This window comes from Arvicola amphibius, chromosome 8, assembly GCF_903992535.2.
Source record: "Arvicola amphibius chromosome 8, mArvAmp1.2, whole genome shotgun sequence".
Classification (NCBI taxonomy): domain Eukaryota; kingdom Metazoa; phylum Chordata; class Mammalia; order Rodentia; family Cricetidae; genus Arvicola; species Arvicola amphibius.
The window spans coordinates 116788647-116816453 of record NC_052054.1 but is presented as its reverse complement, the minus strand read 5'-3'; the positions used below and the strand labels follow the sequence as shown (position 1 = coordinate 116816453).

Sequence of the window (27807 nt, the reverse complement as noted above, 5' to 3'; positions counted from 1 at the left end):
GGTTAAGAGCATTGCCTGCTCTTCCAAAGGTCCTGAGTTCAATTCCCGGCAACCACATGGTGGCTCACAACCATCTGTAATGAGGTCTGGTGCCCTCTTCTGGCCTGCAGGCAAACTCACAGACAGAATATTGTATACATACATAAACAAACAAACAAATAAATAAATAAGCCATTCCACATAAGCTAGGTGCTGTTAAGCAAAGAAGGCCAAATCTTTTTATTGCCTCCCTCCCACCCCCAATTCCCTGTCCCCCCACAGTACTGCTAGGAACCTTCCTCGGATTCCAAGCCCAGGGGCTCCCTGCGAGTACCAGACCGGTATGCTCCCTGGCCCCGAGGTAGGTGGGAGTAAGAAGAACCTGGCGTACGGCTTTTGGAGCGTTCCCAGCGAGCACAGTCCCGAGTCCTGCGAGCTGTGGAGCCCTGCCAGCTACCAGGCCCCTTCTCCTGAGGAAGACCTGTAAGCCCTTTGTTACGGGGTTCTGGTTTTAAGTCCACAGGCTGTTTGAGAGGCTTCTCAGGAGGTGGCAGTTCTTGGATATCACTGGTACCTTTTGTGGTACAGCACTCCCCTCCTTTCGGGTGCCTCCGATCATACCGTCGCCAGGATCCACGACCAGATCGTGGAGGATCTAGCATGGATTTCTTGGTCTCACCCAGCCTTTGTTGGTTTGGGCCAGCCCCTGGAATCTTCTCATACACACACTGAGTAGCCATGGGTAGAGGAGTTGGCATAGCTGATTGGGCAGCTAGGGAAGTAGATTGTTCTGCAGAAAGGGCAGTAGGTGGTTGGGGTTCTCTGGAGACATCTGTTGTAGACTCAGGCTCCACAGCAGCAGGAGGCTGGGAAGAAGAGAGGCAATGCATCAAGGGAGACCCCTCTCTACTACCAGCCAAACATTACCAATCTGCAACCTCCCCAGGCTGAATGAAGCACACCCTAGGGCCATGGTGTTCATAAGAACACTGGAGGCATTGAGGTCAAGAGGGGAGCCTTTTCCTTTCCTCACCTGCTGAAGGCTAATAAAGTACCGGTTCCGTTCGGCCTCTAGGTCAATGATGCCACCCTTCTCTTGTTGCCTCTGATACAGCCTCTTGAGCTCTTCCTGTTGGCGCAAGCTCTCTGCACTGGGTTGGTAAAGCTCCTTAAAGGAAAGGAAGCAGAATGGCAGGAGAAAAAAACAAAATGAGAAAGCAGACGACTTGAACCGTAACTCTTCTAGGATTGTCCTAGGAGAGCTGCACAAGGTTCCTGAGAGTTTCATTTAGCCCAGACTGGCCTCAAACTCACCATATGACCAAGCATGACCTTGAACTGCTTATCCTCTTGCCTCCACTTCCTGAATGCCAGGATTACATGAGTGTACCACTGTACCAGGTTTTTAAATGTAGTTCTGGGGATCAAAACTAGGGCTTTGTGTATGCTAGGCAAGTATACTACCAAATGAGCCACATTCCTAACGTGGCTTTCTTCCTCAGAGTTGGGCTTCTGAAGTTTTAGGCTCCTGGTGGGGGCTGCGGCTTTGTAGAGTATTCTTAAGCAAGTCAAACCCAACTCCAGAGAATTCAGCACAGACAAGATGCCATTTCTCTCTAGAATGCCACTATGCCTGGCTTAGACCAGAAGGAAATCCCTTACCATGGGTTGTTGGGGTTCAGGGGCTGCTTTCAGCGAGGCAAGATCATACACAAGGGGCTCCCTGCACACAGGACACTGCACACCGACTGCCTTCTAAAACAAGAGGAGAAATCACATCCTGCTTCTTGTCAGCCAGCCCAGTTTCAGGAGGGCTGGGACTGAAGGGCACAAGCGTTAGCTGCTCAGCAATGAGGTGGGAAGGAGGAAAGGGCAGCCTAAGGAGAGGTCTGGAGATGCTGCAAAGCTGCATGCAATGTGTCAGTGCACTCAGGATGCCTTTCTGGACAGGGGTGAGATTTAGTCTCAAAGGTATCTGTAACTAAATGACGAAAAGCCACTAGAACGGAGGGATGGAGACGGATGTGAAGTATAAGGGTACCAAGCGAGAAAGCGGGTGTGGTGATGTCTACCTGTTTGGTGACAACATGCTGTCGCTCCTGTTCCTGTCCTTGTGTCTTCAGCTCTTGTTCCATGTGCTGGATGTACCGAGCAAGGCAGTGGCAGTGGAAGTAGTGATAACAGGGTGTTTTGGTAAAGGCCTCCTTTTCCTGTAGGGAGACAGATGCGGAGTCCTATATCAATGCCCACTCACTAGCCCTTCCCTGTCTGCCCAAGCTCACTCCAGCGCCAGCTGAGAAACCCACCTGGAAACCATAGAGGCAGATGACACACTGACCATGGGGGATGTTGTTGTCTGTGAGAATTTCCTTCCCTTTCTGAAAAGGGAGAAGATGCTACTTTAATCTAGGAGCAGAAGATTGTGAACGCATTCCATGTACTTCTTCCAGGAGTGACTGGTTGGGTGTGACATCCACCAAGCCAGCTTGTTACCTACCGTTTATGCATTCCTATCCTGGTAATCTTCTACTTGCAAGAATCCCTCTCTATGCATCCCCCACCCCTGCCCATTTGACCTTCCTGGTTTCAAAATCTAAGTAAATTATTTCTCCTCTTACTAAGTCACCTTTAATATACTGGGAGATAAAAATATTTCTAGGGGCCGGAGAGATGGCTCAGAGGTTAAGAGCATTGCCTGCTCTTCCAAAGGTCCTGAGTTCAATTCCCAGCAACCACATGGTGGCTCACAACCATCTGTAATGGGGTCTGGTGCCCTCTTCTGGCCTGCAGGCATACACACAGACAGAATATTGTATACATAATAAATAAATATTTTAAAAAAATAATATTTCTAGCTTGGCATTGTGGCACACACAAATCCCAGCACTAGAGAGGCAGAGGCAGGTAGATCTCTGGGTTCAAGGCCAGCCTGGTCTACAGATCAAATACCAGGACAACCACGGATATACAGGGGAACTCTGTCTTGAAAACCAAAACAAACAAACAGAGATGAGTTTTGAGTATTTTTTTCTCCAAGGTGTATATGTGTGTGTACATGTTTGTTTGCTTTGCTTTTGAGACAGGGTCTGGAACTCCATCTGCAGAACTCAGAGATCCGCCTGCCTCTGCCTCAGTAGTGCTAGGACTGAAGGCCTGCACCAATACACCCGGCTCTCAAAACTCTACCCATACATGGTAGCTTTAATTCCAGCACTCAGGAAGCTGAGGTAGGAGGATTGCTTTGAGTCTGAGACTGGCCTGGACTAAACAGTAAGACTGTCTCAAAAGCACAAAACAAATAAACCCACCCCATTTTCATTTTCTGAGATGCCTTTGTTTTTTGTTTTTTTTTTTTTTGTTTGTTTGTTTTTTAAATCTGCTTGAACCAGGAGTCTTGCTTTGTTGCCTTGGCCCAAGTTCTTTGGCTCAAAAGATCTTTTTTCTTCAGACTCTGATGGGCTAGAATTATTAGCACACACCACTGTGCTGGGCTGCAGAGACTTTTCTTAACAGTTTTCAAGTATAATTCCCCCATGGAGCAAGGCATTTGTTCAGACAACCAAATGGACAGAAATCAAAAGGCATCAAAGGTCTATGAAATATATATTTGCACAGCTAACGCTATGGAATTTCAGAAGCTGCCCTTGAGTCTGACCCAAGAGTGCCACACTGCTAAATGCCCACTCACTAATCCTATGCCACCCACCTTCACTGTACTCTGAACATTTCCTCTAAAAAAACCCAAGGAGGAAACAAGGAAGGGTGACCTTGTTTGTGTGCTTTTAACCTCAAACAAGAAAAGCTCTCCATGTATTTTGTTTCTCTGCCTTTGTTTCTTGTGGGTTGTTTACTTAACCATAAAGAATGTACAATTTTCTTTCTGTCTCTTTTTTTTGGGGGGGGGGGGCGGCTCAAGACAGGGTTTCTCTGTGTAACAGCCCTCCCTGGCTGGCCTTGAACCACCTGTCTGCCTCCTGATTGCTGGGATTAAAGGTGTGCATCACCACAGCCCAGCTTCTCTCTGGTTTTTCAAGACAGGGTTTCTCTATAGCTTTGGTGCACCACCACCACCTTGCACGCTCTCCTCTCTCCTCTCTCCCTCTCTCTCTCTCTCTTCCCTCCTCCCTCCTCTCTCGTCAGGGTTTGATGTAGCCCAAGCTATCCTTGAACTTGCTATGTAGTTAAGGATGCTTTCATTTCACGGGTTTTCTTGCCTTCACTTCCCAAGTGCTAGGTCACAAGTGTGCACCACTATGCCTGGCCTGAGTATAACTCTTAGAGAAAAGGAACCATGGCTTTTCAAGTCAGTTCTAATGGCAAGCTAGCCTTCAAGTGTTCATCTATGGCTAAGATCCCTCATACTCAGCCCCTAGGCAAAAGTCCTGTCATTTTCTACTTTCAGTTGCCAGTGTCAAGAAAACAAGAACTGCCTGAAACCAGTCCTGGTGGTACAGGCCTGTAATACCAACTTCTTTGGAGACAGGGACAGGAGGATCACAAGTTCAAGGCCTGTTAGTTCATTTGATGAGACTCATTTTCATAATTAAAATTTTAAAAGATGTTATGGATGTAGCCCAGGAGTAAAGCACTTGTCTAATATGTGCAAAGCCTTAGGTTTGAACCTCAGTACAGAAAAAAGAGAAAGTTCTGAAACTGGAGCAAGAGAAAATGCAGGGTATGGGAATGCACGCTTTTAATCCCAGCACCGGAGAGGTGGGACAGATGCATCTCCGGGTTTCAGGACAGCCAGACCTGCACAATGAGACCTACCATGGTTAACTAGAATCAAGTAAGAAGGAATCACAGCTGAGAAGATACCTCCATAAATCTAGTTTAAAGGCGAGCCTGTGGGGGCATTTTCTTAATTAGTGATTGGGATGGAGGAGGGTCCAGCCCATTGTGGGTTGTGCCATCCCTGGGCTAGTGGTCCTGGGTGCTGTAAGAAAGAACAGCAGGCCCAGCAAGTCAGGAGGAACAAGCTAGTAAGCAGCACCTCTTCATGGCTTCTTCCTGTCTACAGGTTCCTGCCTCGAGTTCTTGCTCTGACTTCCCTTAGTCATGGAATGTTCCTGAAAGTGTAAGAAGAAATAAACCCTGTCCTTCCCGAGTTACTCTTGGTCACGGTGTTTATCACAGCAATAGAAACCCTACGACCAACAATAAGAAAGTAAACAAAAGGAGAAAGGAAAGAAACAACAGAACAGAAAAATAAATGTAAGCCGAAGAGGAAAAGTTGCTAGGGGTGGTGGCACACGCCTAGAATTCCAGTATGTAGGAGGCTAAGGCAGGAGAATGGCTGTCAAATTCCAAGCCAGACTCATAGCAGGACCCCTGTCTCAAAACAAAACAAATGAACGACAAAAATCTCACAACAAAAGAGGAAAAGTACCTTTTCATCAGGATGCTGAAACTGACAACTTGGGGAAGCTGGGAAGCTACTCAAGTATAGTTTGGAGGGTTTTTTCTTTCTTCTTTCTTTCTTTCTTTCTTTCTTTTTTTTTTTTTGAAACACTGAGTTCTTTCTCTAACTAAGTGAGGCCTTAAGCAGACAAGGACTAAATGTACTGACTACATAAATGCTCTACCCTGGGGCTGGAGAGATGGCTCAGTGGTTAAGAGCATTGCCTGCTCTTACAAAGGTCATGAGTTCAATTCCCGGCAACCACATGGTGGCTCACAACCATCTGTAATGAGGTCTGCTGCCCTCTTCTGGTCTGCAGACACACACAGACAGAATAATGTATACATAATAAATAAATAAAAAAAAATGCTCTACCCTGAAAGGAAGGACATTTTCCCAGACCATCACATTTTACCTCAATGAGTTCATAGAGCATGGCTGTGCCTAGCCCCTCCTTGGCCACATGCCCCAGTGCCTGTGAGATCCTGGGGGGATAGAAATGAAGCCAATATTAAAACTTCTTTCCTTCAACAGGTAGAGCTGAATTCTGAGTTTTCCCTGCCCCAACTATCCCAACTTACTTGTGAATCTGCTCATCTGAAAGCCCTCGGGGGTTACGGATGGAGATCTGTGGCACCTCATGGGGGTACTAGTGCAGAAAAACAACACCCAGTCATTACAGCGACCACTCGAGGGACCCTCCCCTTCCTCCCTTTACAGTCATGCAGCGGCCTCACCTGTACTGGGACCTGAAGCACCAGAGTAAAGCAGACAAACTGAGAATCTTGGACCTCTGCGGTGGCAGGGTGCAGAGTGATAAAGATCTCCCATGGTGAAGATCTGCAGGTGGATGAAGTGGAGACGCAGGATGTGACTGGGCAGGGGCTTGAAAGCTAGGGAGGAGGGGGTGAGATAGTAAAGCAGGTAGAGGAATGCACACTGGACTTGCTTCTTTGCAGGGGGAGAAGTAAGGGACTGGTGTCTGTATGACAAACATCACCTCAGAGTCAAGGCTCAAAGCACCCTAGGCCCAGATTCTGTGCAGAATCGTCTCATCACTAAGACTCCTGCCCGCCCGTAACTCAGTACGCACCTGCCATTGCCTTTCATCACCTGTAGCTCATCCAGATAGATAGACTCTAACACTTCAACTTCAGAAGGAAGGACCCTGGAGAGTAAGGGGACACTGAGTCACCACTACAGCTCAGCCTGCTGAAGCCTGCCAAAGCTGATGAAGACTGACTTAAACAAAAAAAGGAATTTGTCTGAATACATTCTCTTGTCAAATTACCCTGTAAAATAGGGAAATGTTTAAGTTGTCAAGTGGCCAGGTAGAAAGAATGGGAATTAGATTTTAGAGTTCACCTCTGCCAATCTGAGAAAACAGATTCCCAGAGAGTTGAAACAAGGAAGCAAGGCTTAACACAGGAGGAGGAAAGGGAGCAGTCAGAGCCAGGCCCTGACTTCCTGCTCAAGCTTGTAGAGCTGCTCCTCTCTGACCTACATACATGGCGCTCATCATTCCTAACAAGGCTACTAATGCTCACTACTCCTGCCTGCCTGCACAGTCCGGTCAGTTCAGCACAGTCCCTACCCTGGGCGCTGCCAATAACCTTGCCAGCACTAGTCAGCCTAAGCATTTCTAAGAGCTATACCAAGATGAACAGGTTCAAGTAACCTAAAAGCAAAACTGCAGAAGAAGAGCCATAGGCCTTGTAGCTAATAGAGGCAGAAACGACTTACCAGCTATGTGGTCAGCTCACTTAGAAGCCTGAGTTACACGCTATACTCACTAGGACTACTTAAAAATTATTAGGGAGACTTAAAAATTATTTGTTTATATAAAGTGCCCAAGTGTCTGAGACATAGTATGTAGTCTAAGTGATCTTTCTCCCCCTTTAAGAGGAAAGATATACTCACTAGGACTACTTAAAAATTATTAGGGAGACTTAAAAATTATTTGTTTATATAAAGTGCCCAAGTGTCTGAGACATAGTATGTAGTCTAAGTGATCTTTCTCCCCCTTTAAGAGGAAAGAGAGGGGAATAATCGGAGCACACATGACACTGGAGGTCTAGTTAACCCCATCATCACGTCTAGTCCAGGGTTCATGGTCCTGACACAGACCAGAGGGCGCACATTTAAACATGCAACAACAGTTGTAACGGCACTGAAGATGAGCGATTGAGTCCATGGCTCTACCCAGGTGATATACAGAAACCTGTATCAAGAGGGAAGGCACCCAGGATGGCCTTTACCAATGGTGATTATTGTACTATGTTTAGCATTCTTTTTAAACCTTATGCTGAAACCTTAAAATACAAAGCTTATTACCTCACACAAAAAAGGACATTCTGGCTGACATAGACTGTTGCAACCGCTGCTACTCTCCTAGCTCAGGTGTTCCCTTCATAATCATAGACATTCTTCCCCATAATAGAGCACTAGTCTCTATGGCTTTATAAAGGAAATTACTGGGTGGCCTCCCTGAATCAACGTAACACCAAGGTACAGGCTCAGTTAGGACATCTTTCAGTATTTTAACCACCTTAGGTGACCTGGGTCTTGGATGTAAGATACAGATTGGGACAGTGATAAGATCCTAAGTGACAGAAAGGGGGGTGTGTGGGTAGTGGGCTATCCTAGTACTTAGAGTATAAGGCCTTAGGCCAGACAGACGTCCTTTGGGATCTAGTCTCTTGAGGGCTTATACTTCAACAACTAATGAAAAGCAGGCTTTTATGAATGTTACAAATCCACAGTGACCCTCCCAACTACTCTGAAGTAATGCCACGCCCACTTTTTTTTTTTTTTTAACAGCTGACACCGACTCACAGGAACTAGCTGGTCTGGTCAGCATCACATCCAGCTAATTAAATACGAAGTGAGCACATCTTTATCTTCCAAACTCAAAGTCCTTAAAGGCCTTTGGTCTCTTTTAAAGAATGCTCGAGAGAGTAGGAGGGCTTGCTTATGTGGGGACTAAGGCTCTTCTGACAATGGTTCTTAGTGCTGTCGGGGATACGGAAGGTTGAGGAAAGCTTAGGCAGAAATGGTCTGGGCCAAAGGACAGAATCCTAGGGGCACGAGGGACATGACGAGGAGGAGGACGTCCGTCCCGAGAGGCGGGAGGTGTGATGAGCCATCCTCCAGACCCCAGAAAGTCACATCAGGGAGAAGCGGGAGGGACAGGGCCGTAGGAGAGAGCAACTGGATCGATAAAGCGTGGGCCCAACTGGCCAACCCGGCGCAGACCCAGTCCCTTATCGGGTCAGCGTCCCTCCACCTTCCGCTCCCAGACCAGTAGCTCGCCTAGGAAAGGATGTCAGGGTTTCTGCCACCTCTCGCCCCTTGATTCACCCCTCATGCCCGCGGTTCGGACGATTTGAAGCTGTTGCTAGTTCCCAGCACCAGATCCAGGCAGCCAGCCAAAACCTATGACCCAAAGTTACCAGTCCTCTTCCCCAGCAGCTGCCGACGCAGACGCCGCCATGTCTTCTCCGGCTCTTAGCCGGAACCGGAAATACCTTTTGGGAAGTTAGAGGCGGAAAACTAGGGCGGGGCGGGATAAAGAAAGCTGCCGTTTCTAGGCAACTGAAGACTCTAGGTCCTTTGTGGGGCCTGATAGCCAAGAGACAGATGTGCCCTAGAAAGTGCGAATGGGCGGTTCGTGTCTGTCACACATCTCTGAGAGTTTTAAAGTCCTTTAAACTTCTGACCAGCTGGTAAGAGTGGGAAACTAACGAGAGCAGCAATGAGGAATGGAGAAAAGTAACGCAGGCAGCTGGGAGGGCCTCAGTTAGAGGCCCGGGGCCCCCAGCCCTCGGCCTGGGAATCTTGGAGTATCTAGATTGGGGGAATGTTGGGAAACCTCGGCTCGCGATGGGAGTCAAGAGCAGCGGTGCTGGGGAAGCTGAGGATGTCAGGAACTCGGGAGCTAGAAAAGGAGCATGTGAGCGACGCTGGTGGAGAGGGGAAAGGGGACACGGTGGGCTGTGGGCACCTAGCCTGAGTGGGAGGCTCGAGACGTTCCGTTTTCAAGATCTAATCATCTTTCCATCTTGATCATGTTTTTGAGGACTGTGTTATTGTGAAAAGGTGGAAAAGGCATGACTGGTAACGTCTATCTTTCTCCATGTTCCAAGTCAGGCCTCGCAGATGTGTGGAACTGCCCCTGGAGCTCCAGTTCGTCGCCACCGTCTTCCTTCTGCCTTCTGAGAGACCCTGAAACCCTTGCCATGGAAAAGTACCACGTTTTGGAGATGATTGGAGAAGGCTCTTTTGGCAGAGTGTATAAGGGCCGGAAAAAATACAGTGCTCAGGTAGTGAACAAAGATACCTTCTGAGTGGGGTTGGTGCTCCTACTCCAGCAGAAACCTGGGACAGAAGGGTTTCACAGTGTACATTTCTCGGCCCCGACTCCAGCATATTTTCGAGGATATTTAGACTCTGAAATTTGATTTCTTGAAGTCAGATCCCAGCCTTAGAACTAGGGACAAACTACCTAACCATTCCATGCTTTTGTTTCCCCTAGACTACCATAGGAGATGATAGATGGGGTCTGAGGATTAAATGTGTTTCACACTTAATTGCTTAGCCCAGTGCCTGACACCTGCTAAACGACACAAACTGTCAGTGTTCTTTTTATTCCCTAAGAAAAGATAAACCACTTGAGCTCACTCCCTCCACTCACATTTCCTTCTCTTTTCCCTAAATCTCACCTTGAGGCCTTTGCTTAGGTCAGAACACCTGTCCCAGAATCCATCAGAGGGCTCTACTTGGCAGTAACTATTTCTCCCTGATGATGGGTAGACAAAGCCAGAGTAAATCCATAGTACCCTGGGGGAAAGTCAAGGTGGGAGGTTAGCATGTGTTAGTATTCATACTAAGAGTTGGTCAAGCAGTATAAAAATCTTGCATTGTGGAGCTCTGAGAGAGAAAGAGAGAGAGAGAGAGAGAGAGAGAGAGAGAGAGAGAGAGAGAGAGAGAGAGAGAGAGGAAAATCGGTTTTTCAGTTTTATTGGGGCTACTTAAAGGAGTGTAAGTGGGAAGTTACAGGAGCAGAAGTGACTCAGAGACAACAGTATCACAAAGCCCACCCCAGCTTGTGCGATAGCTCATGAAAGCTGAAAACCGGGAGCACACCGCACTCCCTACAGGCAGCTTGACAGGATGGAGAATGGCTCTTTCGGGCAGCTCACTGGGTCTGAGAGTTTCTTTGCGCTTCTCCATGGTGTGGTTATGCCTTGGTTCTTTGCTTTACCGCTGACAGGTGGTGGCCTTGAAGTTCATCCCCAAACTGGGGCGCTCAGAGAAAGAGCTGAGGAATCTGCAGCGAGAGATTGAAATTATGCGAGGTCTGTGGCACCCCAACATTGTGCATATGCTCGACAGCTTTGAGACTGACAAAGAGGTGTGTTTGGAGGGTGTCGGTGGCCTCTCTCCAAGCCCAAGGGCCCCACCGCAGAGTGCATGACTGTCCCATCTGTATCGCACTGCCTTCTCCTCGCAGGTGGTGGTGGTGACAGACTATGCAGAGGGAGAGCTCTTTCAGATTCTGGAAGATGATGGAAAACTTCCTGAAGACCAGGTAAGCTTCCTGGCTCAACGTTCCTATGCTTTGAATCTCTCTGTGGGTAAAGAGCTAGGAGTGCAAGCTGAGGGCGTCAAGGTTCATGTGTGTGTGTGTGTGTGTGTGTGTCTGTGTAATATATATGAGGGCATATTTATGTATGTTCAAATATGTGTAGGATCATGTGCCTATACATGTGCATACTTGCAGAGTCCAGAGGCTAGGGTCAATGTCTTCTTCAGCTGTTTTCCACCTTTATTTTTGTGTTAGAGCTCTCATTGACCTTCAGACTATGTATGGATTGGATCTCTGGCCAACAGGCTCTAGGGATGTGCCTATCTTAGCCCCTCCCCCAACTCAGGGCTACAGATGTGTGATGCCATACCCAGCTTTTTTTCTCTAGAATTTTTATTTTTATTGCACTATACATTTGTCTCTGCTCCACTCCCTTCCTCCCCCTCCCCTTCTACTCTGTCCCATGACCCTCACGCTCCCAATTTGCTCAGGAGATCATCTTTTCCTCCTTTCTATGTAGATCCATCTATGTCTCTCTTAGGGTCCTCTTTGCTGTCTAGGTTCTCCGGGATTGTGGACTGTAGGCTTATTTTTCTTTGCTTTATGTCTAAAAGCCACTTATGAGTAAGTACATATTATATTTGGATTTCTGGGTCAGGGTTACCTCACTCAATATGATGTTTTCTAGATCCATCCATTTGGTGCAAATTTCAAGATATTTTTTCCCGTTGAGCAGTATTCCATTGTGTAAATGTGCCACATTTTCTTTATTCATCCTTCAGTAGAGGGGCATCTAGGTTGTTTCCAGGTTCTGGTTATTACAAATAATGCTTCTATGAACATAGTTGAGCACATGTCCTTGTGGTATGACTGAGCATCCTTTGGGTATATACCCAAAAATGGTATTGCTGGGTCTTGAGGTAGATTGTTTCCTAATTTTCTGAGAAATTGCCATACTGATTTCTAAAGTGGGTGTACCAGTTTGCACTCCCACCAGCAATGCAGGAGTGTTCCCCTTACCCCACATCCTCTCCAGCATAAGTTGTCATCAGTGTTTTTTATCTTGGCCATTCTTACAGGTGTAATGTTTTGATTTGCATTTCTCTGATGTCTAAGAATCATACCCAGCTTTTAATATAGATGTTGAGAATCCAAATTCCCAAGTCCTAATGCGTGTGCGTTTCCTCAACCCTGACAGTTCTTAAAATTTTTATTATATACTTTGTGTGTGTGTGTGTGTGTGTGTGTGTGTGTGTGTGGTATGTGCACATACATGCAGACCAGAGCACATGTGGAGTGAGAGGAAAACCTGCAGGAGTCAGAGTCAACTCTCTTCTTTCACCATGTGTGTCTCGGGGACTGAACTCAGGTCTTTGGGCTTGGCGTCAGGTCCCTTTGCCCACTGAGTCATCTCACCAGCCATTTTTGAAGACCCTTGGAAAGAGTACAAGATTCTAGATATATGTAGAGGCAGTATAGTGTGAGAGTTAAATGTTGGAACACTGGAACCACAGTATCTGAGTACAAAGCTTGCCCCTCACTAGCTGGGTCTCCATGGACAAATAACTCTTACGTCTTTGTATTAGTTTCTTCTTCAGTAAAATGAAGTTAGTAATAATATCTACCTTGTAAGGCTATTTGAGGATTAATGATTTCATTCATCAAGATGATAAATAACTGTTATTAATGTGGGTATTAGTCATTGTTATTATTTCTTTAAGGAAGAAAGGCCAGTATTAGAGTAATAAGAGAAGTATTGTGGTTGGACAGGATTCAGCATTAGGGCAAAGAGGCTGGCAATGGGATTCGGTTGAGGAAGATCCAACTACGCTCACTCTAGGTGTTTCTTTTTACTCCCGACAAGTAGGTTCCCTCCAACCCCAGAAGTGCCATCACTGTTCTAAGTAGTCAACTGGGGCTGTATAGCTCGGTAGAGTACTTGCCTTCCATGAAACCCTGGGCTGGATTCCCAGTACCACATAAAACTGGACTTGGTGGCACATACGTGTAATCTCAGCCCTGGTGAGGTAGTGGCAGGAGAATCAGAAATTCAAGGTCATCCTCAGCTGTAGGCAAATTCAAGGCCAGCCTGGGATAAACAAGACTATTGTCTCAAACAAAAAAAGTAATCATCTTACTGTTTTGTCTGCCTTGGTTAAGTGACTGTGTATCTTAGGAAAAGGGTTTTACCCCATTTAAAACACCTAATATGCACACGTTCTTTCCTTCATGCCAGGTACCATCCTCAGCGTTTCTTTACTGCTTTAATTCCGTTAATCTATACAATAGTCGTGGGACGTGGATGCTGTATTATTGTCCCCTTATAGATGATGACTCTGGGAAACACAGAATAATTTGTTCATGGTGATGAGGCCAATAAGAGAGATAGAATAGATTTTTCTTGAACAAATGAAAGGATGAATTAAGGGGAACAAGAACCAAGGAGGGTATAGTGTAATGGAGACTCTAGAAGGGAAGGGAAGAACAGAAAGTCAAATTAGCCTCAGTATTGGAAGCCCTTGGCTTGGCAGCTTCTTCCTCTGACCTTTCTTTCACTTGTTGGACCCTAGGTTCAGGCCATCGCTGCCCAGTTGGTGTCTGCCCTGTACTATCTGCATTCCCACCGCATCCTACACCGGGACATGAAACCTCAGAACATTCTTCTTGCCAAGGGTGGTGGCATCAAGCTTTGTGACTTTGGGTAGGGTTTTTCTGAGCTTCCATCTGTGCTTCTCCTTCAGGGTGCCCTAGACTACCCAAAGCCTCATGTTAGAACCAGAGCTGCTTTATGTTAGAATCCTCATGTTAGAATCATGTCTGCTTTGGTTCAGGTTGTCCCATATGCTAACAGGTAGTAAATGGTCAGGTTTCATTTTCTTTTAAAAAATGTTCTTATGGGGCTGGAGAAATGGCTCAATGGTTAAGAGCACTGCCTGCTCTTCCAAAGGTCCTGAGTTCAATTCCCGGCAACCACATGGTGGCTCACAACCATCTGTAATGAGGTCTGGTGCCCTCTTCTGGCCTGCAGGCATCCACACAGACAGAATATTGTATACATAATAAATAAATAAATATAAAAAAAAGTATTAAAAAAATGTTCTTATGACGTTTATTTATTGTGCATGTGGAGGTGTGGGCACACATACGCCATGGCATGGTTGTAGATATCAGAGGACAACTTGCAGGAATCAGTTCCCTCCTTCCACCATATGAATCCTGGGGATGGAACTCAGGTCATCAGGCATAATGGCAGGTCCCTTTACTGAGCCATCAATCACATCAGCCCCTGTCCCTAGATGTAATTTTCCAGTAGTGAGTAGTTCAAGAAGATCTTTCTCATTTCAATCCTGCCACCTCCACAGGTTTGCCCGAGCCATGAGCACTAACACCATGGTGCTGACGTCCATCAAAGGCACACCACTCTATATGTCTCCAGAGCTGGTGGAGGAGCGACCCTACGACCACACGGCAGACCTCTGGTCTGTAGGCTGCATCCTGTATGAGCTGGCTGTAGGCACGCCTCCCTTCTACACCACCAGCATCTTTCAGCTGGTTAACCTCATTCTCAAGGACCCTGTGCGCTGGCCCTCTGCCATCAGTTCCTGCTTCAAGGTAATAGGAGATAAGGGTGGGTGACTTTTATATCAGAAACCTGCCTTCCTCTATCTCTGCCCCTTTCCCAAAATCTATGCAGGCAGGCTATGTTCTATCACAGGAGGAAGTAATGTCGAGGCACTGAGGAGGAAGAGCTGCTGGGCCTCCAGTCCCGCTGGCCCACGGTCAGAGGGTGTCGGGTGCTCTAGCTGCCTCCTCCCCCCCCCCCCCCGCTGTTGCCAGTGCTCTTCAGCTGAGAGAGGGGCTGGGGCTGGGGTGGCGACAGGAAGTGGCACCTCCTCGCTGTAGCTATGTCTCAGCAGGTTGGTGGGCAGAGAAGAGGAGTCTGTTGTACTTATTTCTTATCGAGGACAAGGTTCTGGGCCTCAGTGTAATTCAAATACAGTCTTCTCCCAGAATAAAATCTCATTACAGGTTCCCTTTGGCTTATCGAAAGTGAAGGGGAGACACAGTTTCTCCTAACTTACATAGCTGCGGATGCTATGTAATTCTCAAAAAAGTTAAAGGAGCTTTAAATGAGGGTTGTATCCCTTGAATCTTCCTTCTTCCTTAGGTAGATTTCAGGAATCTTTAGCACGGCTATAGTTATGCAATCACTACATTTTAGAACAGTGCTCATAGCTTATTAGTAGCTTCTTAAGAGCATTCTTTCTTAAAAGATTTATTTTTAGTTAAGTGTGTATGTGTTAGTGTACGTTCCCTTGGAAGCTAGATGCGTCAGATCTCTGGAGCTAGAGTTACAGGCAGCTGTGAGCTCCTGATGTGGCCGCTCGGAACCAAGCTCAGGTCCTTTGGAAGGGCTTTTACCCACTGAGCTGCCTCTCCAGTGCCTACCTTCTGTTCTTGTTGCAGGCCTAATTAACGTTTTTTTTTCTTAACAGACATACCCTTTCTGTCCCTCCCCCATCTGAAAATTCACTGAGTGTTCCCAAACACATCCTTGAACCATTGCTTGTTTGTGTATGTGTTTAATCATGGATGCCTCAATTCATCTCCATCCACAAACAACCTGTGACTACGAATGTTTGCTTTCTGAAGATGACTGTGGAAGTGACATTTCTCTTCCAGATTTTCCTCCCTACTCCTCTAAGTTGCTGGCATGGAGATTTGCTTGTAGTCAGAGGCCACTTGTTTGTTTCCCGGCTGCCCAGACCCGAAATAACCACACAGAAACTGTATTATTACAATAGTGCTTAGCCTATTACCCTATGCATATTTCTAGCTAGTCTTTATATCTTAAATCAACCCATCTCTATTAATCAGTGCATTGCCACGTGATTGTAGCCTACTGTAGCCATCCGGCGTCTAGCGTCTGTCTCTTGCAGCAGCTATATGGCTTCTCCTTGACTTTGCCTTCTTTTTCCCAGCATTCAATTTAGTTGTGTCCTGTCCAGTGTCCCCGACCTCCAGGTGAAGGCAGTGGTCTGGCTTGAATCCTAAGGGATGAGTTGTTAAGAGTGTGTTTGAGCTGTTGTAAGAACAGACGCGGGAGTCGGCTTGCCAGCACCGCTGAATGTTTAGGGAGAACCTGGAGGGAGGGCAAGAAGGGCTGATGAAGTTTTATTTCTCTTCATAGAACTTCCTGCAAGGGCTGCTCACCAAAGACCCCCGGCAGCGTCTGTCGTGGCCAGACCTCTTACATCACCCCTTTATTGCTGGCCGTGTCACCAGTGAGTCACCAGGGTTCCCGGGGCTCTGGCCTTTCATAGCGTTTCTCCAGTCTTCCCCCGTCCTCACTGTCTGGATGCCACACACCTTCCTCCCCCACCTTGGACTTCTTCCTCCTGTAGCCTAGCTTTTACCATTCCTGCTTTCTGTTTGTCAAAATGGCCTCCTTCCACAGGGGCCTAGAGACACTGACGTTGTCCCTGGTCAAGAGGACATGGTGGCCACAGCCCTAGAATAATCATGCCCTCTCCTCTTCCCCCTCTGCAGTAATAACTGAACCAGCAGGTGCAGATTTGGGCACTCCGTTTACTAGTCGTCTGCCTCCAGAACTTCAGGTCCTAAAGGACGAACAGGCCCATCGACTGGCACCCAAGTGTAGCCAGTCTCGCATCCTGCACCAGGCCTGTAAGCGCACAACTGAAGAAACCAAGCAGAAGGTGTGTGAGTCAGAGGAAGAGGTGACACAGACAGGCTAGTGACTTGGGTGAGCCGGAGGAAGAGGTGACTTTCAGAGAATTGGCAAAAGACCATGAATAGGATCCACACTGCACAAAATAGTTCTCTTGTCTCCTACCCACCTCTCATAGAAAGAACAGGATACAGGACCTGCCGTTGAACAAGAGGATAGGCCCAGCAAGGTGACAGCGAGCATAGCCCCTGTGCCTGGACTAAAGGCTCCTCCTCAGGAACCAAGCCTCTTGGCTAGTATATTGGACTCAGAAATGAAGAGCAACTGGGAAGACTGGGGGGCTGGAGAAGCACCCCCTACGCCTCGGCGAGAAAGGTAAAGCAGTTTGTGTGTGTCCGGGAGGGAGACAGTTATCAGTAGAACTCTAGCTACAATCATAGCAAACATAAAATGGCTCTGTCACTAGCCATTGCCCAAACATATATAGGGCTTTAGAAGTGAGAGTCCTAGGTTCTTGGGTTCTAATTCTTTGTAGTTTACTTTTTTCTTTTCTTTTTATTGTATATGTGTGGGTGTTTTGCCTGTATGTATGTCTATGTATCATATGTGTACAGTGGCTTCAAAGACCAAAAGAGGGCACATTGGATCCCCTGGGAATGGAGTTATAGACAACTATGAGCTACTGTGTGGGTGCTGAGACTCAAACCTGGACCCTCTGGAAGAGTAGCCAGTGCTCTTAACCACTGAACCATCTCGCCAGCCCTCTAATTCTTTCTTAGTTCATCAGGAAACTTGAGGATTTTGTCTTCCTGTCTCAGTTGTGCTTTGAAATGACAAGGGCCATTTCTTTCTGAGAGGGAAAATAATTGGAGTGGAAGGTCGTGGGTGAAAAATGAAAGTCTACTTGAGAGTAAGAGCTAGCTGGGAGGGCGGTCGAGAACCTGCGTGTGGATGTTAACACTTACTGAACTACCACATCCCATAATCTACTTGTCTGACTGGTTCTCCTAGGCCTTTTCCTGAGCTCAGAGGGCCATACAGGGCAATGAACCTTAAGCCTTACAGGTCTGGAAGTCATCTTACTCCCAGCTTTGCTTTGGCAGGGAAAAGCACATCACCTTGGAGTGTGAGCAAGCGTTCCCAGAGCTGAGGCCAGAGACGATGGGCCAGCAGAGCACTGATGTAATGGATCTAGAAAATGAGGTGAGACGCTAGATGAGTGCTTTTCTAGAACAGTATAGGCTATAAATACAAGCTCCCTTTGTGTTAAAAATGGTTTTGTTATAGGTTTATAGATTTTAAGTACGTATTATATGAACATATAATTCTCAATAATTAGAATACAGAGATGAGATTGAAGGTTCTAAGGTAGATGTTAACACATTCCCTATTTCCAGTATTTTGGGAGGTTGAGGGAAGAGAGTCTCTTGAGCCCAGGAGTATCTAGCTAGCCTTGGCTACATAATGGAACTTTATCTAAACAAACAAAACCAAAACAACAACAAAAATCATAAATAAAAATGAAGGTCTCTGTTAAACCTTACCTCACTTCCAGAGATGGCTATCATTACTAATCTGTCCCCTTTCAGACTTTGTGAACTGAACATATAATTACATGTGCAGTTGGCTGTTCTGCATAGTTGGACTGATCTTGTTTATTGCCTTGCGCTGTACTTCTTTCACCATATGATCCAGTGTAGGACTTGTTTCTAATCAGAGCATGTATTTCTTCCTTAACCTTTGTGTCAGTTTTGGGGTTCTAATTTTTAAATTTTGAAGTAATTTCAACTTGAATAATCATGGGGGTTGGAAAAGTGAGCTCAGCAGTTATAAATGCTTGTTCTGGGAGGCAGAGTCAGGGCAGACCTCAGTGAGCTCGAGGCCAGCCCAGGCTGCAGAGTGAGCTACACACACACACACACACACACACACAGAGAGAGAGAGAGAGAGGAGAGAGAGAGAGAGAGGAGAGAGAGAGAGAGGAGAGAGAGAGAGAGCACACTAGTTCTGGCAGAAGCCCTTGGTTTATACTACCCATGTGGTGACTTACAACCACCCACAATTCCTGTTCCTAGAGATCCAATATTCTCTTCTGACATCCTCAGACATCAGGAATTCACATTGTGCAAATTGCCAGAATACATAGAATTCCTTTATTCCCTTACCCTTATCTCTGTCTATTTTGTGCTGCCTAAACAGATACCAGAGACTGGGTCATTTGAAATGAACAGAAATTTATTTCTCGAAGTTCTGAAGCTGGGAAGTCTGAAGTGAACATGTTGGCAGGCTCAATATGCTTCTAAGATGGTCCCTTGGGTGCCATATCCTTTGTAGGCAGAAGAATATTATGCTTCCATGTTGCAGAAACTCCAGAGTCAGGGTCTCAGTGTGTAGTCCAGGCTGGCCTTGAACTCACAGTCCTCGTACTTCAGCCTCCAGAATGCTGGGTTTATGGGTGTGAGCCTCAAGGCCTAGCTCCAGAAACCATTAAAAAATTCAGTGTAAAAAAAAAAAAAATTAAAAAAAAAATTCAGTGTATCTTATGCCCTGCTTTGCCTGAATGTCTGTCTGTTCACCATGTACATGCTTGGCACCTATGGAGGCCACAAGAGAGCATTATTGGATCCCTGGAATGGGAGTTACAGAGTTCTGAAGCACCATGCTGGGAATCAAACCCAGGTCCTCTGGAAAAGTATCCAGTACTCCTAACCACTGAGCCATCAACCCAGTCCCTGGAAATCATTTTTATGGCAGCCTTAATCAGTTTGTGGTATTGGAGCTCATGGCCTAAAACAAAACAAAGCACTCCCATTAGGCTCCACCTCCCAGCACTGTTCCCGTGAAAATTAAGTCACCAATACAAAATAGTTCAGAGAAGACGAAAACACTCAAACTGTGGTCTTCCCCGCACCCAGATTCACCATCACAATTTTGCTCATTTGCTGTATGAATCTCCATGAATAGATGAACATACTGTCTTTTTGAATCAGTTTGAGGCAATTTGCAGACATGTCCTTCTACCTCGAAATACTTGGTGAATATTTCCTACGAATAAATTCATTCCCTTGCGCTATCATAGTCAGAAATTTCAAGTTGAATCAGGTGTGGCACACACCTTTAATCCCAGCATTTGGGCAGCAGAGGCAGGCGGGTCTCTGTGAGTTCCAGGCTAGTTTAATCTACATAGAGAATTCCAGGCCAGCCTGGACTATATAGAGAAACCCTATATCAAAAACAAAAATATTAAAACTAAAAAAAAGAAAAGAACTTTCAAACTAGTACTGTACTGTGATTGTAACAAAGGTAAATACATTCACATTCTGCCAATTGCTCCAATGATGTACTTTATTTAAGTCCCCCTTGGCTGGGGGAGGGGCCAGGGGTTGACCAGGCAATTAAGAGCAGCAACTGCTCTTTCAAGAGGACTGGCATTTGGTTCCCAGAACCCACATGTTGACTTAGAGCCTTTTGTAATTCCAGTTTTGGGGAATCTTATACCTTCTTCTTGCTTCTGCTGGCACGAGGAATGTACAATAGTATACATACATACACCTATAGAATAAAATAAATACTAAAAATAATTTTCCTAGAATAATAATCTCACAGTTTTAGGGATTCAAGAACAAGATTCAGTTCTGGTGAGGCCATCACTGCTGATAACATTCCACAGCAGAGAACTATGGGAAGAAGGATTATGGGAGAGGCCAGCTCCAAGGTTTTATAATCTTTTTGAAGCCTGGCATAGTAGTCTTTAATCCCAGCACTTGGGAGGCAGAGGCAGGCAGATCTCTGTGAGTTCCAGGACAGCATGGTCTACACAGGGAGTTTCAGGGTAATCAGAGCTACATAGTGAGACCCTGTCAAAAAAAAAAAAAAATAGGCTTTTGAAACCTAACCAGGTCCCAGGAAGAATACTTTGTTCCTGTCTGGAATGTGGCTCAGTGGGAGTGCATGCTGCTTGCCTCTTGCCTTGGATATACAAAACCTTTCATTCAGTCCCTACTACTGAGCAGAGGGTGCAGTCCAAGGGAGAGCTCAATGCCTCCTGCAGGGTGGCATCCAGTTGTCCTAAGAGCCTCCCATTAGGCGTCCTTTCTTAAAGGTCTCAGCATCTCTGAATGCTACCATGCTGGGACAAGGACTTTAAAAATAAAAACAAATATAACTTTGGGTAAATATGCTTGAAATATGCCCGGCCAGAACACTATACAAGCGAGTTATTATGCAGTGTTCCTCAAATTATTTTTTTCATGATTAAATTCAGCCTACGCATTTTGAGTAGAAATCCTATACAGGGTACATCCTCTGTACTACGATCTACTTAATGACCTCCTAGTAGTTCCTAATAGAGACATGTGTGGTTTACCATTCCCTTCCCAACTGACTTTATGACATTTCCATGTGTTGTCATTGTCAGCCATGCTACACTGGACGCTTTTCCTAGGTACCTCTTAATGCATATACCCCAGTGCCCCACAAGGGACTTTTCAAGACCCCTTATATACTGCCCATTGTGTCTGTCTGGACAGTGTCTGACTATGCACTCCTATGCTGGAGGAGCCACTAGCTGCTCGCTGTTGCCTCATAAGTCACTCAGTTTCTAATCTGGGGTTACTCCTCTTGACCTCTTTCACTCCGAACGCCCAGGAGCCAGACAGCGACGACGAGTGGCAGTGCTTACTAGAGACCACTGAGCTCGTGCCTGTCCAGCTCAAGTCCCCCCTCACTCTGCTGTGTAATCCTGACTTCTGCCAGCGCATCCAGAGTCAGCTGCGTGGGACTGGCGAGCAGGTAACAAGCTGAAGGTTCTATGAAAGATGTTGGGACAGTCTTCAGAAATGAAGGAGGTTTCTTTCATGCCTGCCAGTTCCCAAATAACCATGCACAGGCTTAATATTACTTATAAATGTTTGGCTGAAGGCCCAGGCTTATTATTAGGCTTATTATTAGCTAGCTCTTACATTTAAATTAACCCATTTCTATTAATCTATATATTGCCACGTAGTCTGGTGTTACCTCATTTTCTACATGTCTTGCTTCCTATGTGCCTGGCTGGTGTCTCCCAGATTCTACCCTTATTTATTTATTTGTTTGTTTGTTTGTTTGTTTGTATTTTGTGTATAAGTGCTCACAATGTACACCTGCATGCCAGAAGAGGGCATCAGATCTTGAGCCACCATGTGGTGCTGGGAATTGAACTCAGGATCTCTGGAAGAGCGGCCAGTGCTCTTAACCAGTGAGCTATCTCTCCAACCCCCACCCTTCTCCTGTATCTCTGCTTTGATTTTCTGCATGGCTCTATTCTGCTTTGCCATAGGCCAAAACAGCTTTACTTATCAATCAATGAGAACAACACATATTCACAGCATACAGAAAGACATCTCACAGCAGTCCTGGAACTCAGAGATCAGCCTGCCTGTGCATGGGACACCATGGCCCAGCCTTGAAGATTTTTCTAGACATTATATAGTTTTAGCTTTTTTTTCTTGTTTGGTTTTTTTTTTTTTCTAAGACAGGGGTTTTTCTGTAGCTTTGGAGCCTGTCCTGGAACTAGCTCTTGTAGACCAGGCTGGCCTCAAACTCAAAGAGATCCTCTTGCCTCTACCTCCCTAATGCTGGGATTAAAGGCACGCGACACCACCACCTGGCTCATAGTTTTAGCTTTTACATTAAGATCTCTATCTCTGACCCATTTTTAAAAAATATTATTTATTTATTTATTTATTTATTATGTATCAATATTCTGTCTGTGTGTATATCTGCAGGCCAGAAGAGGGCACCAGACCCCCCCATTACAGATGGTTGTGAGCCACCATGTGGTTGCTGGGAATTGAACTCAGGACCTTTGGAAGAGCAGGCAATGCTCTTAACCTCTGAGCCATCTCTCCAGCACTCCTCTCTTACCCATTTTGAGTTAATGTTTATACATGAAGTAAGTTCATCTCTTTGTGTGTTTTTGAAAAAAAATCTTTTCCCACTGAATTATATGACTACCTTGCTCTTATTTCCTGGATCTAACAATTGTCATCCTACTATTGGACCCTGCCTTCCTTTCTTCCTTTCCTTTTTTCTTCTTTCTTTCTTTCTTTCTTTCTTTCTTCCTTTCTTTCTTTCTTTCTTTTCCTTCCTTCCTTCCTTCTTTTTTGGTTTTTTTTTTTTTAGACAGGGCTTCTCTGTGTAAAACCCCCGACTTCCCTGGAACTATCTTTGTAGTCCAGGCTGTCCTCAGATTCACAGAGATCCACCTGCCTCTGCCTCCCGAGTGCTGGGATTAAATGCATTTGCCTCCATGCCCGGCTATTGGAGCATTTCTAATATGAGAAAGCCAGCTAAAATCTCTGTTTCTAACCTGGGAGGCTAGGCAGATGGTTTCTTTTCTTTCTTTTCCAATCCTCCCTTTTTTGAGAGAGGGTATCTCTGCCAGGCTAGCCTTGAATTCGCAAGAGATCTCTCTGCCTCTGCCCTGCCCCATCTGCCCCTGTCCCCATTTACCCCCTCACCCGCCCGCCTCTACCCCGCCGTGATTAAAGGTGTGCATCACCACACCTGGTGCAGGTGGTTTCTTGAACCCAAAGGATTGAAACCATGAAACCAGCCTAGGCAACATAATGGAACCTCTGTTTAAAAAAAATTAACCAGTTATTATGAATGAATTTGGGGGTACATGCTATGGTGCATGAGTTCAGCTCAGAGGCAGCTTTGTGGACCTGGTTCTGTAGTCTACCTTTAAGTGGGTTCTGATCAAACTCAGATCATCGGGTGTGTGCAGCAAGCACTTACCTGCTGAGCCATCTCACCAGCCTAGACTCTGTCTCTCAGAAAACAAAGGTTTTGGCTTCTGAGATAAGTTTTCTTTAAGATGAGCAGTTCTCTTTACTACACACTGTGAGGTGGGAGAGTAAATGCCAAATTGAGAATAGCAAACTCTGAGGCATTGGTATCAGTGTTATTCTTTTGAAGAATAACCATGTAAATGTATGGTACTCTCCTTAGAGTGCAGGCTGCGTACAGATATGTGTTGGGCTAAAGCTGGCATGAGAAATGTGGCAGTCCTTGATCTAGAGCTGAAGGATGTCTTGTTTCTCTGGAGTTAAATAACATCATTTCGTATCTGTTGTTTTTATTTTTCAGAAGACCGTGTGTGTGTGTGTGTGTGTGTGTGTGTGTGTGTGTGTGTGTGTGTGGTGTCCTTGCTACTGTTGTTGTCTTTAAGGTGAAGGGCTATCAAAGGGAGGAAATGAACAATAATACAATAATGGTACTGGGCCTGGTGGACAGATCTTGACGTCCCCTGCCCTTTGGTCACTGATGCTCTATGTCAGGTGACCTTCAATAGTTATTTCTCTGGTGCAGTTCCCCTGTGTTTCTGTGTTCCTCCCTGGCTTTTCAACTCCTCCATGTAGGAATGCAGATATTGGTTTACCCTGCTAACTTCTTGGAGCCGTTTGGTATTTGTGATTCTTCTTCCTTTACCTATAATTATACCAATCTCTTTTTCTCATGTCCCTCAGATCCTGAAAGGCATCCTAAAGGGTGCTTCCCAACTGCTTCCTGCACTCCGTGTCCTGAGCAGTCTCCTGTCCAGCTGCAGCGACTCTGTGCTTTTGTACTCCTTCTGCCAGGAGGCAGGACTTCCTGGGCTGCCCCTTAGCCTCCTCCAGCACAGCCAGCAGAGCAGCAGTATCCAGCAGGTGCACAGTCCAGCAGCTCTGGAGACAAGCGCTGGTCCTTTTCTTTACTTTCTTCTGGAGCTGCTGTCTGTCTGACCTGACTGCCTCTTCTTTTCTAGCCTTCTTTTTCTAATTACCAGACCATCACTTGCAAATTCTGATGCCTTCTGGGTCTAAACAAGTAGTATCAGTCAGTGAAGAAGACGAGGTTGGCATACAGCTGTCTAAGCAGTAGAGAGCATATTAGCCATCTTGACCCTAAATGAGCATCTTCTCAACTCCAGCCCATTGTCATGTGAAGAAAGTTTAAGCCAGTGTACCTAATCTGTTTTCTAACATAAAACAAAAAAAAAATAAATAAAAATCAGAGGTTTTTATTATTTATTTATTTATTTATTTATTTATTTATTTTTTGGTGTCTTTTTTTTAAAGATTTATTTATTTTACTGTGGTCTGCCTGCATGGATGCCTCCAGGCCAGAAGAGGGCACCAGATCCCATTACAGGTGGTTGTGAACCACCATGTGGTTGCTGGAAATTGAACTCAGGACCTTTGGAAGAGCAAGCAGTTCTCTTAACCACTGAGCCATCTCTCCAGCACCCCCAGAGTTTTTTTTTTAAATGGGTAATTTCTCAGTATTGAGAAGAGTTGCTACAGAGGGTTGGACTTCTGTTTTGTTACCATGTTTTCTTTTCTTTTTTCCTTTTTGGTTTTTAGAGACAGGGTTTCTCTGCAGTTTTAGAGCCTGGCCTGGAACTAGCTCTTGTAGACCAGGCTGGCCTCAAACTCACAGAGATCTGCCTGCCTCTGCCTCCCGAGTGCTGGGATTAAAGGCGTGCGCCACCACTTTACCTTGTTTGCAAAGCAGGTCACTGATGTTCAGAGATTGGTCCCTGTAGTCACTGTCGATGGCTACCTGATAGGTAGGAGAGCTATGATCAAGACTCAGTGTGTCTGGGGCCAAACCTCTACTTCCTGCATTGGGTCCTGACACTGTTGAGCTCGGAGAACAGCTTCCCCCACTTCCCCAAATGATGCAGGCATGGTAGGCAGCCCTTAGGATGCTGCCCTCTGCTGCTAAGTATCGAACTCAGATAAATATAAGGAACTTAAAAGGATAGTTTTGTGGCAAGTAGCCCCTCCTCCACTCCAACATAAGGCTCAAGTCAAGTGGCATCTCCAGATGGTCTGCATGCCTCCGCTGCTGCTCTTTCTGCCTTTGGTCTTCATTCCTCACGCTGCCCTTTTGCTCCTTTCTTCACAGCAACCTTGGTATGGGGCCTTCTTACGGGACCTGGTGGCTGTGGTTCAGGCCTACTTTTCATGCGCCTTCAATCTGGAGCGGAGCCAGACAGGTGACAGGTGGGGGAAAAGACGCTTCTGCCCCGCTGGCCAGGGTGGCAGTGTGGCTTCAATTTCTGCTCCATTTCTTCCGCTCCTCATTAGGAGGAGACCAAGTGAGACGTGGTGCTGTGTGACAGGGTTAGACATGAGCTGACCAGCCTCAGGATTTAGTGGATCTCATAAGGACCACTTCCAGCTTTGCCCCAAGACAGTCAGATGCTTTTTGGTTTTTTGAGACAGGGTTTCTCTGTGTAGCTTTGGAGCCTGTCCTGAAACTCACTCTGTAGACCAGGCTGGTCTCAAACTCACAGAGATCCACCTGTCTCTGCCTCCCAAGTGCTGGGATGAAAGGCGTGCGCCACCACCGCCCGGCGACAGTCAGATTCTAAGAGTCAGCAGTCACCCAGCACAGCTGGGCCTCTTGGAAGGACAAATGTGGAAACTGCTGAGAGGGTCTTGAACAGTGTTTGTGAGATCTCCCCTTCCCTCCCCTTCCCCCTCTTCCTTCCCCTTCTCTCCCTTCCCCCATTCTCTATCTGTGTGTCTGTTAGCAGAGTTGGAAGGAGGAACATTCTGATGTGTTCCTTGGCAAAGATCTCCTAGGTTTCCAGAACCGACCCGTTTGCCATGCCATATCCAGGCTTTTATTGGGAGGATGGAAAGATAACATGGGTTCATTCTTCCCCAGCCTGCAGGTGTTTCAGGAGGCTGCCAGTCTCTTTTTGGACATGTTGGGGAAGCTGCTGGCCCAATCAGATGACTCCGAGCAGGCATTTCGAAGGGACAGCCTTATGGTAATCTCCTCCCACTTCCAAATTTCTGTCTTTACTGTTTTTTCCTGTGTTTCTCCCAGCGCCTTTCTTATGATTGTGTCAACTTAGCAAATGTTGAATTCTCATTGTGTGCCACATGGATAACAGAGTCTCCACCTTGAAGAGACTAAAGACGGTCAAGTAGGACCTGTTGTAGTGGCACATGCCTTTGGTTAGTCCTAGCACTCAGGAGGCAGAAGCAGGTGGATTATTGAGTTTGAGGCTAGCTACATAGTGAGTTCCAGGACAGCCAGAGCTACATAGAGAAACCCTGTCTCAAAAAAAAAAAAAAAAAAAAAAAAGAGCCAAGTAGGGAAAGTGAAGTCCATTAGAACTTTGTACATGGTGCAGAGGAACCACTAAAAAAGATGCCATTAGAAATTGTGAAGACTGAAGTCACGTGTGCTTTTCAAGAACACATAGTAGCAACCAGGTAGTAGTAGTGTCTGCCTTTAATCCCTGCACTTGGAGGTAGAGGCAGGAGGATCTCTGTGAGTTTGAGGTCAGCCTGGTTTAGAGTGAGATCCAGGGCAGACAGGGCTACACAACACAGTGAAACCCTGTCCAAAACAAACAAACAAACAAATAAATAAATAATAAATGCATAGCAGCTTGCCCACTTGGGTGGAGCAGGGAAGGTGATAGGCCACTTTAGATAGAAAGAAAATGTGGAGGCATTGAGTAGTTTGACATATATCAGAGGCCATAAATATAAGCATCTTCAATAGATAGATAGATAGAGAATAAATAAATAATTGAAAAGCCAGGCATAGTGGCGAAAACCTTTAATCTCAGCATAGGGGGAGGCAGAGCCAGCCTGGTCTACATATAGACATCCAGGGCTACATAGTGAGACCCTGTTTTGAAAACAGAACGAACAAAAAGCAACAAAAAAAAGATGAAGCATCTTGCAGACCAGCTAGTATTCTCCGGCCTTGTTTATGAAAAAGACTCATGAGCTCCTCTAATCTTCTTCCTTAGACCCTGAGCTAAGGACAGGAGAATGGAGGATTGGGTGAGAGACAGCTGCATTGTCACTGGGCAGGGAGGACACAGACACTTATGTCCAAAGAAAACGATTGTATGGTTGTTGTTGAAGCTAGCCATTGGGAACATAGCTGTGGGATAATTTTCTGCCTCCAGTTAGCAGCCCATTCACACGTCCATTGCCTGAGAGTCTAGTTTCATCTTCTTCCTTTCAAGTCAGAAAGCTTTGGATGGCTAGACTAAATTCTGGCCAGCAGTCAGTCGCCAGAACTACTGGCCAGCACCTGTCATGTTATTGAATACTGAACAATTATTGGAATAATTATTCCTCCTCC

The 27807-nt window shown here is 46.0% G+C and overlaps 2 protein-coding genes across 4 annotated transcripts in view; one reads left to right on the top strand and one right to left on the bottom strand.

The window, feature by feature from the left end:
* Positions 1-245: 245 nt before the first annotated feature.
* Rnf25 (ring finger protein 25) lies at positions 246-8887 on the bottom strand. Of its 2 annotated transcripts, none has more exons than XM_038339968.1 (10): positions 8833-8887; positions 6474-6548; positions 6118-6220; positions 5962-6029; positions 5796-5865; positions 2286-2357; positions 2052-2189; positions 1642-1734; positions 1013-1147; positions 246-845 (listed from the first exon to the last, which is right to left on the bottom strand). In XM_038339968.1, the coding sequence occupies exons 1-10, from the start codon at positions 8871-8873 to the stop codon at positions 267-269; spliced, it is 1374 nt and encodes a 457-aa protein (XP_038195896.1). In that variant the 5' UTR covers positions 8874-8887; the 3' UTR covers positions 246-266. The 2 variants fall into 2 exon arrangements, with proteins under 2 accessions (XP_038195896.1, XP_038195897.1); XM_038339969.1 differs by having other exon boundaries at positions 1642-1731.
* The window catches only part of Stk36 (serine/threonine kinase 36), a 31534-nt gene continuing 12592 nt past the window's right edge, over positions 8866-27807 (top strand). Inside the window, exons 1-14 of one of the 2 annotated variants that reach the window (XM_038339967.1) lie at positions 8866-9105; positions 9530-9702; positions 10653-10793; positions 10893-10970; positions 13538-13668; positions 14330-14579; positions 16159-16252; positions 16518-16687; positions 16838-17034; positions 17763-17862; positions 21307-21450; positions 24171-24350; positions 25594-25691; positions 26362-26467. In XM_038339967.1, coding sequence (XP_038195895.1) covers positions 9619-9702; positions 10653-10793; positions 10893-10970; positions 13538-13668; positions 14330-14579; positions 16159-16252; positions 16518-16687; positions 16838-17034; positions 17763-17862; positions 21307-21450; positions 24171-24350; positions 25594-25691; positions 26362-26467 — 1773 coding nt within the window. In that variant the 5' untranslated portion in view covers positions 8866-9105; positions 9530-9618. Of the gene's footprint in view, positions 9106-9525; positions 9703-10652; positions 10794-10892; positions 10971-13537; positions 13669-14329; positions 14580-16158; positions 16253-16517; positions 16688-16837; positions 17035-17762; positions 17863-21306; positions 21451-24170; positions 24351-25593; positions 25692-26361; positions 26468-27807 lie in introns of both variants that reach the window. The other variant, XM_038339966.1, reaches the window with a different exon arrangement.

Coding starts and splice junctions, on each gene's coding strand:
- Rnf25 (XM_038339968.1), bottom strand. CDS start 8,873: ATGGCGGCGTCTGCGTCGGCAGCTGCTGGGGAAGAGGACTG. Junction 5,866..5,961: donor TCAGATGAGCAGATTCACAA/GTAAGTTGGGAT, acceptor CTATCCCCCCAG/GATCTCACAGGCACTGGGGC. Junction 2,358..5,795: donor TGCTCTATGAACTCATTGAG/GTAAAATGTGAT, acceptor CTCCCTTTTCAG/AAAGGGAAGGAAATTCTCAC.